The sequence below is a fragment of the Pyxicephalus adspersus genome, chromosome 4, assembly GCF_032062135.1.
Source record: "Pyxicephalus adspersus chromosome 4, UCB_Pads_2.0, whole genome shotgun sequence".
NCBI lineage: Eukaryota > Metazoa > Chordata > Amphibia > Anura > Pyxicephalidae > Pyxicephalus > Pyxicephalus adspersus.
In genome coordinates this window covers 152,692,530-152,702,800 of record NC_092861.1, presented here as the reverse complement: position 1 = coordinate 152,702,800, position 10,271 = coordinate 152,692,530, and the positions used below count along the sequence as shown (strand labels likewise).

The 10,271-nt window shown below is 42.0% G+C and overlaps 1 protein-coding gene across 1 annotated transcript in view; it reads left to right on the top strand.

Moving 5' to 3' along the window:
* ZFAND3 (zinc finger AN1-type containing 3) overlaps nt 1-10,271 on the top strand; it is a gene marked incomplete in the record, with an annotated part of 107,218 nt that overhangs the window by 56,744 nt on the left and 40,203 nt on the right. The window contains 1 exon segment of the mRNA XM_072410006.1: nt 9,659-9,838. Coding sequence (XP_072266107.1) covers nt 9,659-9,838 — 180 coding nt within the window.

Below are 10,271 nucleotides of genomic sequence, written 5' to 3'. Positions count from 1 at the left end.
TGTGACCACTGAGCCCGCACCAGTGCAGCACCGTGTCGTGTGACCACTGAGCCCGCACCAGTGCAGCACCGTGTCGTGTGACCACTGAGCCTACACCAGTGCAGCACTGTGTCATGTGACCACTGAGCCTACACCAGTGCAGCACCGTGTCATGTGACCACTGAGCCTACACCAGTGCAGCACCGTGTCATGTGACCACTGAGCCCGCGCACCTATCCGTATAGAAGATTATCATATAAATGTGTTTAGCAGGTAACTCATCTCCTATATTTTGTGTGTATGTAAGTGTCTTCTTGGAGTTTAGCCTTAACGTATGTCTAATGCCAATCATTTTTTTTTGTTTTATTTTTGTATAAATTTGGCTTTAGGAAATTTTAAACTAATGGAATCATGCAGTGGAGAGCTGATTGGCACTCAATGTTGCCCTCCCTCCAGTCTGCAGAAAGAAGCTGATAGAATTTTGATACATTTATCAGATTTATTGATAAATTATTATGTTGGCATTTTATAAAAACACGTTATTATTATGCAGCTCTGTACAATAACTAGGTTTCATACATTTTTAATAGATGCCGAAATTCTTCTTTTTTTTTTTTTTAGCTAAGAGCACCTGGAGCTCGGCTGCACCTTGTAAAATCCAAATAAATAGCAGATTATTAGTTTAAAATGAAGAGCTATTGCTGGCCCTACAATCTGCATTTTACCCTCTACTCTTCACACCCTCATAAAGTCCTCATCTGCCCCAGTGATGTCTAAAACCATTACAAAGACTCCACTTTCCTTATCATTTACATTGAAATGGATTGGCAATCATTTTAAATCTGGAAGATTCATTTGTATATAATCTATTATTTTTCAGAATGCAAAGAATAAACTAAATCAGATGAAATATTGCTCGTCCAAACGCGATTACATGAGGTTGGATTGCACTGAATTGTTTGTTCTTCCCCCAAGGAGAGGACACTTCTGACTTATAGGCTGAATACTACACTTGTGCACACAGCGTGCCTGGATAATTCCATCCTCACCCCCCAGGGGGCGCACTCAATTACCTGCCAGGAGTACTTGTGAACAGACTGCTGCTTTATTAATTAAGGATGAAGAGATGTGCTGCAGTCACATTGCAGCTCTCCACTTCAGTGTCTACCCCCACTATCGCATGGTGATTTGCTGCAGCTGCATAAACCTGAAGAAAGAAAAGTTTAGATGCCTTTAAAAGTGGACCTGTCAGTAACTTTTACAAGTCTGCATGAATATATTGCTGATGTCACAATACACACCAGCATTTCCCAGCCAGGGTTCTTACAAAGGTTGCTAGGTAGGGTCTGTGAGTTATTTGTGCCTCTCAGGTCAGTAACAAGCAATTCCTAAATTTCAGGGATCATTAATTCATCTGAGATCACTGAGCGTGCACAATGATATTTGCATTGGAGCAGGTATGGCACCCGCACATATAGATAGCTGTCTGGGGTCGGTTTAGATGTAAATGGTGCTCTGCGGAGTATCTATGAATATAACTTTGGTTGTATCCCACCAAAAAATGAAACCACTGCTACACAAAGCTTCAACTCCGAAATTCTCCGCTCCAATTTTCGGGTTGCAGAACATTTTCTTCCCAGACAATGAATCAATCACACGTAGGTATGGAATCTGCGGATGTGTTTGCTCCGATCTATTTTTATAGAAATGTATCTGTGTTGTTTGATGGGATCACCTGTTACTGCTGCTATAATTTCTCAGTAACAAGAAGTCAAAACATTCGGAGCGGCCCGGTTCTGAATCCGAGAACATTTGGACGTTTGTGACAGTTTCCAAGACAGGAGAATCCCCGCTGCGTTCATCAAATGTTTGAGGTGCTCAGGAAGATGCGAGCTGTATGTAGAGACATCCTGCATAATCATCTGCACTGTCAGTTTATCGGAGCAGATGATCTGTTTACCGAATTCATTTCATTAATATATTCCAATCCTGCACTTCATTGAAATAACCGCAGTGATAGATTACCCCCCACAGGCGCGGGCATCTCATTTTCATCAGGACCAGTTCCTGCTTACCTTACCAGGCTGACACCTCAACAAGGGGGTACCTTGTCCTTCAGCATGTCTTCTACTGTGATACCTCCCTGCTCCCCAAAAATCAGCTCTCTGGTTATAATTTACACAAGTGATTTCCTCTACGTTATCAGAGTGAGACCGCTGATTCAGATTTTAATATTGAACGCATTTGATAAGCTGCAGGGTTGTATCGCTGTCTCTTTGTAGCGTATTCACCCTATTTGTCCAGTCACTTTTTCAAACAAGGACTTGGGAAATCCAAAAGTTTGAGTTTTTGCGTAAGAGAGTATGAGTATGGTGAAGAAAGTACAGAAAGTTTGGCGTTGGGTTCATGACACCCATATAATGACTGTTGGGAGGACTGCTAGAGTGGTACTGATGCCATCACAGTGCTCAACCCAGAATTTTTTTTAAGCCGGATGGGAAGAAATTTTAGGTGGGTGGCAGCCCCTGTATTGTGACCAAGCTCTTTAGTAACCACCCAAAAACAGCCGGGTGGGTGCTGAAAAGTGCCGGATGGTGCACCCAGCTGAAAGGGCCTGGGGAGAACCCTGCATCATGTCATTGCCATGTCATGGATCGCACAGCACGCATGGATCGCTAAGTAAAGAAAGATGAAGCAGACATCAAGAGGAGATTCACCTGAAGATTGTACAATTACTAATGAAAAAACAAAACTGACCACTAGGAAGAGGTATTGGGCTGGGCCAGATTTGGAATTCAAGCTAATCTTTAGGCCAATAAAAAAAGCAAAATGCAATCTTGAGAAATATTTGTGAACCTTCTCACCAGTCAAGATTTTTATGTTTCTTTGTAGCCATCCTCTTGATCGAGGCCTCATCATACTACAATTTTAACCTGCTAATCTTTCTGCAATATGGCCTGGTCACCCACTTCCTTTATCCTGTGACTGGGCAATGATGGAGAAGTAGTATATTGATATATTAGGTCACCCCCTCATGAAGGGGGGATCAACAGCAAGTGCTGAACGGATGTGTTATTGGTTCAGTGATTTTCAACCAGGGTTCTGCAGGGTTTCCCAAGGATTTTTTGCTAGGGATTCCTTGAGCATTTTGTGCCTCTCAGGTCAGATACCACTGACATCAAGGATCTATTTGGATATCCGAAAGGGTGACATACTTCCCAATAATGTAAGTCCACAATGTCACCTAGTCATTTGCAGAAAGTTAGATTGGTATTTCCTTCTGGGTAGAGGGGAAAAATCGAGGAATGTTTATTATGACAGATGGATCTCAGATCAGCAATCTGTATGTGCATTGTGCATGCAAATATGTTTGAGGTAATCTCTGGCTCGGTTTTGTGTCCAGGGATAGTTTTATGTTTGGCATGATCACTTTAAAAAAAAAAAAAAAAAAGATTTTCATAGTAACGGATTTAAAACACGAAAGCATAAATCTGTATCTGAGTCATATAATAAAGGAAATAAAAAAAAACAAAACAAATTACCAACTGCAAACAAAACCACCATTTATCTTAATGTCCCTTAATGTCATTGTCACTTCCTCGTTCCTGAATGGGCATACAGTGGCTTTTTAATTTCACTCCAAAGCATTTTGTTGAAGCAATAAAATTTTAGACCACTTTTAGAAATTTTTGCAAAATCATTCAATTTTACTAAAATTTGACTAAAGCAAAAAATCAGCCAATTCTTCCCTCCTCTAGTAGACAGCATTGGTCATCACATTGCTCCCCCTGAATTTTGTTACTTCCTGCTTTTTCATACTGGGTGCTGCCTCCAACTTTTGTGACTTCCGGCTTTCCGTACCAAGTGCTGCCCCTGACTTTTGTGATTTCTGGCTTTCCATACTGGGTGCTACCCCCGACTTTTGTGACTTCTGGCTTTTCATACCAAGTGCTGCCCTCAACTTTTGTACTTCTGGCTTTCAATACTGAGTGTTGCCCCTTACTTTTCTACATTGGCTTTCCATACTGAGTGTTGCCCCCGACTTTTGTACTTCTGGCTTTCCATGCTGGGTGCTACCCCCAAGTTTTGTGACTTCCCAGCTTTCCATACTGAGTGCCAGACTACATTAACGAGCCAACTCTTTATAATGGCTTTACAAGAAACCTTTTATTTCTGAAGTTTTGCTGTGAAATATCTGAAGCTTTTTGGGGTCACAGAAACCCCTGGGTGTCACAATCCCCCCTTAGCGTTTATCTTGCAGGATGGGGCCGTGCTCTCCGCAGCCCCCTGGCAGTTAAGTATATTACGCACTCCTAATCCCACTGAAAATAAATTATCAGCATTGACCTTTTGGGTTCACAAATATAGGTCAGATTTTCTTTCTGTGCCGCAGCTCTGACACTTTGATGCATGAGCTTATGGAAATTTCCCTCCATAAATTGTCCCGCTCACCCTCGCACTCGATGTCCGTCTAGAAATAAACAACGTTCCCTGACAGTTTGGGACCACAAGTATCTTCGCTATTTGGAAAGGCCACATGTTCTGAAATAGGACTGATTTTCAGTGTAAAGAAATGCACTCACCCACTTCCTGTGGCTCCTGAGATTACTTTGTCACTTCCTAAAAAGGACCAAAGATCCGAAAGATAATGCGGGAGATGTCAGGATGGCATGCAGCCTCCTATGAGAAATAATGATTTAAAGACCACAGGATTTTGTAACAGAAACCCTCAGGGTCCACATGTGGTGGAAACCTTTAGGAAACTTGGGTAAAATGCTGGCCTTGTGATTAGCTCTTATGATGCAGCACTGGGGTCCAAGGGCCCATCTACATAAAGTTTGTATTGACTCCCCATGTGGTTTCCATCCAGACTGGTTCTTTTAACTTGTGCAAGGCTGTGGGGCGACATTAGAATGTCAGCTCCTCTGTACAGAGACTCATCGAACTGCCTCAGTGTTCTCTGTACAGCACTGTGGTATACGTCAGAGCTATATAAATGTATAACAATAATAATGATGATTTGACAAATAAAGTATTATAAAATATTATACATAGGCGAGCGTCTCCAAGTTGAAACGAAGCCTAACCTGCAAAGACTCGTGTTGGTAATTTCCTGTCTGCAGCTTCTTACAGATTTTGTATCTGAGAGACATTGATTGGCTGCTGTCTCATGTAACCTGCACTCCTCTGTGACAGTCTCCTTCAATGTGATCTCTTATACTCTGCAGCAATTTGTCTCTTGTTAGTCTTTAGTAGCTCCGTAATGGTAAGAAGAGCGCAGGGTAGGGTCAGGGGAGGGTTGCAGGTGCAGCAGTTTTTGCAGAAGTTGGTTGCAGTGATTGTAACTTTCCAGCAACTACTTATAAATAATCAAATCTTGGTGCCATTAAACCTTTTGTCACTTTCTCAGTCACTTAAATATTCCCATCCCTCCATGACACTCGGAGCTCTTCCAGCTTCCGCTAAGCAGATCAATTATTTGGATCTTCACTTTCCTCTCTTAATCCTCTTTCCCGCTGGCTGATGAGCTGCCACTTCACACCTTCCCCACTAATTGCACATAGTTTAGCTGAAGCGCTTTCCAATTCGCCCCTGAGAGTGCCACTCCGGCGTGCCGCAACTTTCCCTGTTTCCTGAGTGATGCACATACTTGGTGAAGCCGCCTCGGTGCCAGCAGAGGATGGGAAATACTTGGAAGCTTCCTGCAAAGCTGAGTACACAACTACAGAGTGCAGTACTTCTAGAATGTCTATTATTATTATTATTATTATTATTATTAAAGAGTAGTTATATAGGGCCAACATATTACGCAGTGCTGTACTTTAAATATGGGTTGCAAATGGCAGATACAGACAGTGACACAGGTGGAGGGGAGGACCCAGTCTAGAAGAGCTTACAATCTAAGAAGGGGGAAGTATCACACAATAAGCAGCTAGATCCCAATCCTATTATCTAATGTGATGTCCAGGTTCAGATCGCTATCCTAAGGGACCATAATGAGCTCTTCTGATGTCAGAATTGTTCATTATCACCTTTGCACTTCGAGACATTTTTGTGAAACCTTGGCAATCGTTCCTCAGTCACACCGGAAACAGCAGCAGATTCTGACACTTTAAGGATCAGGCAGAGGTCACCCCATCATTTTCATAGAAACTAAATCCTGTATAAATATTGGTCCCTTTCACACCTTTGTCTCACCTTGTTGTAGTGTCATTATTCATGAAGGTGACCTCAGTACCTTAAGGAAACATAGCACAACACACACATCACAGGGCACCGCAACACATGGCTGTTTCACACATTCCTTTATTTTAATATACTAATGTAAGGACCTAGGTCACCTTGGCCGATCCAACCCTAGAGACATCCGGGAGCAACGTGCAGGTGATCCGCAAAAGGGAAATGAGGGCAATCTTTCTCAATTACAGATTCTTTTATACCTTTACCTTGGTCTGTTAACAACACTTTCAGTATTCTCCCCTAAAATTTTTAAATTGGGTGTTGAGAAGCTGTAGGTGGGAGCAACTATACTGTGACCCAACTATGAGTAACCACCTATAAACAGAGAGTGGTTACTGAAATGTGCTGGGTGATGAGCCCGACTAAAAGGGTCTAGGGACAACATCTTCAGTGGTTTAACAATAGAACCTCCCTTCAGACACCTTATTGGATACACCTGTTTAACTGTTGCTAATGGAAAATATTTATAGACAATCGCATGGCAGCAATGCATTTACGCATGTGGAGCATAACAGTGTCTCAATCGGATAGAGCACCATTGGGCTCTGGTGGAATGGGAGAATCCCATTATGGATGACCAGCTGACACATCTGCAGCAAATGCGTGATATTATGAAGAATGGCGTCCAACCCTGTACTAGCAAGGTGTATCTAATAGAGTAGCCTGCGTGTTTATATGATGATTTATATTGGATATATATATATATATATATATATATATATATATATATATATATGATTTAAAAGTGATTATTTCACATTAGATATAAAAACAAAAATAAATATATAAATATAAAGCTGACCTAAGCTGAATAAAACACCAGGAGGTAGTACTATATGTCAAAGAAAAACAAACTCCCTTGCTCCTTTTGGCATTTTGTTTTAGTTCTATACTGTACTGCATGTGCACCGTGTAGCTTGGATCTCTATGGCGGAGAGCAAGCCTCTGGGGATAATGTAATTCCTACACATGCACCGAGGTTACATTATCCAATAAGGGAAGAGGATCACGGAAATCCACCATAGCGGTGAAGATGGCAGCTCCCTAGAATGTAGCAATGATCAGTCCTAGACTTGGCATCCTTGCAGGGTGATTGCACAGAGTATTGGCCATAATCGTCACCAATGCGGTGCGTGAGCCAATTTTTTATTTGAAACTTACTTGGAACTGGTCCTGGAACTAACAATAGTTACATACTTTAACATTCAGATGAACTTGTTTAAACAAATTACAACTCCAATAAAATGAAAACACTTCTTGTAATGTAGTGTAGTCCAGTTATGAGTAAATGTCTGACTGCATAAAAGCTCAGCTGGACTTCACTGGTGAACCGGGCTTTATTCTTACAGCAGAGAATGACTTTCTTATTACTATTACTTGTAAAATAGGAAATGTAATCATTGTATTTCTTTTCATTACAATTTCATTTATTCAGAGCCAGAGTTGGTTCATTTTGCTGACTCCAGGTACCAAATAATTGCTTCTGACTCCACGACAGTGGAAGGGATGAATGGGCCCCTTAATGGATGCATATAGCGTATATATAAAGCAGCCATAAAAATATATAATCTTTAACATATTATTGGTTTTCAGTCTTTTTATATCTGAAATGTTTAGTAAAATAATCCCTGCTGATCGTGCCATAAAGGTGAATATTCAGATTGTTCTTGAGGGTGAAAACATTCTGCCCTAGACTTCCAGCTCCTGGTTTATCACCCCGCCACATGATCCTACTATTTCCACACACAATACACAGGCATGGCCATAGTTATCACCATCGGGGAATCTTGTCCTGGGAGATACCAAGCAGCCGGTGTGCATTTAGACAGGAAGTGGCTTCAAAGAGTGCGGCAGCTTAATAACACGGGGATCTAAGAGGATGAAAAAAAAGGTGAAAAGTACAGTTTTATCTTAAAAATCAAATGTTAGACAACTTCCTTCTAAAATATAAAAATGTCCATTTCCTTGTGGATCCTCCTGTTTGGATGTGCATTGTCCTCATCATTCATTTAAGTTTTCAGTTGGGTGGTTATTCAGGGTCACAGAAGTGCATTTATTGAATATGTGGACAGCGTTAAATTTTCCAGCACCATTCATTTTTTGATTATCATTTTTAAACTGTGACTCGTTCACTTTGCACATTGCAAAGGGTACCAACACTGTATGACTCCTAATAGTTGAGGGCAGGTACAGACACTGTATGACCCTGCAATGAGTCAAGGTTAGCGAAGACTCTGTATGACCCCCCCAGTGACTCAGGGTGGCAACAGACACTGTATGACCGCACATTGAGTCAGGGTGGGCACAGGCACCGAATGACCCCACAATGAGTCAGGGTGGGCATAGGCACTCTATTATCCCGCAATGAGACAAGGTGGGCACAGGCATTGTATGACCCCCGCAATTAGTCGCGGTGGGCACAGGCACCATATAACCCCAGGATGAGTTGGGGTGGGCACAGACACTGTATGACCCCCTGATGAGTCGAGGTGACAACAGACACTGTATGGCCCTGCAATGAGTTGGGGTGACCACAGACACCCTATGAGTCTTGACTCACCTGCAATGAGTCAAGGTGGGCACAGGCATTGTATGACCCTGTGGTGAGTTGGGGTGGGCAATGTTAGACGACTTCCTTCTAAAATTTACAAATGTCCATTTCCTTGTGGATCCTCCTGTTTGGAGTTGCATTGTCCTCATCCTTCATTTAAGTTTTCAGTTGGGTGGTTATTCAGGGTCACAGAAGTGCATTTATTGAATATGTGGACAGCGTTAAATTTTCCAGCACCATTCATCTTTTGATTATCATTTTTAAACTGCGACTCGTTCACTTTGCACATTGCGGAACCACTCATTTTATTGTCACAACCCATTGAGACGACGCGGATGCAAGGCATGTGTGTTGCAGCTCATCACAATGTACAGTAGTGGACTGCCGTGTGTTATGCTCCATTGCTGATAATAGTTTGGAATGTTGAAATAATGTCCAGTGAAAAGTTTAGCGTGCCCTAAACTATAGTTTAGGCATAAAAGCCCCTTTTGTGTAGACCAAATTCTGCAGGACGTCTCCTTCTCAAGCACAAAACGTTGCAGTATTCATCCCCAGAATTTTTTTTTAGTCGGTTTCGAAGAATTTGTAGGTGGGTGGCAGCCCCTGTATTCTGACCCAACTTTTTAGTAACACCAAAAAACAGCCATATGGTTACTGGAAATTGCCGGGTGGTGCGACCAGCTAAATAAGGCCGGGGAGAACACTGGGTTGTTCAGGAATTGTTTTCTACAATAGAGTAGCCACAGCAGTCCAGGCTCAGTTCAGGATTCATTGGTTGTAGAAGCTTCCTACCCGTCTGGTAAACAAGGTGATCATTTTTAAATGTTTAAATGTCTTTATTGGGTGCAAATGGCTTATCCTTATTATCAATTGTTTATTTATTTGTAGATTTCCAGAAGAAGCAGCCAGATGATGACACTGCCCCCAGCACAAGCAGCAGCCAATCAGACTTATTCCCCAGTGAGATAAACAGCGACAACGGAAATACCTCGATATCCTCGCAGAGCAGTAGTTCTAGCCAAACTCTCTCCACAGACCTGAATGTAGCCTCTTGCAGCCAGGAGGAATGTGAGTTTTCTTTTTTACATTTTTCTATATTAATTGCCCTTTTTAACCATCTTTGCTTTTCCATATTTCCATGACGGCCTTTCTTACACTTGCCTCGCCCTCCCCCATACATCTAATAAACTCGTATGTGAGCTGGTTGCAACTGTGCAGTAGATTTATGTAGACTTTTAGGGGGTCAAAGATGCTCAGAAAATGGTCCTATGGAGTTTTTGCACGTGCAGCCAGAGGAGTAAAGTTCAAATGGTCAGGGTAGGTCTATATCTGTTAAAGGTGAGATACTTCAGGTCAAGAGGTGCAAAAAAATTAGGTGCACTTTAACTTTGAAGCATCCCAGCACCCCTTAAAGATGGCGCTGAGAACCACCCGGGGGCAAATATTGAAGAAATACCTACTTGGTGTAATATTTCTCTATTAGCTTTTACTGGTCCTTCCT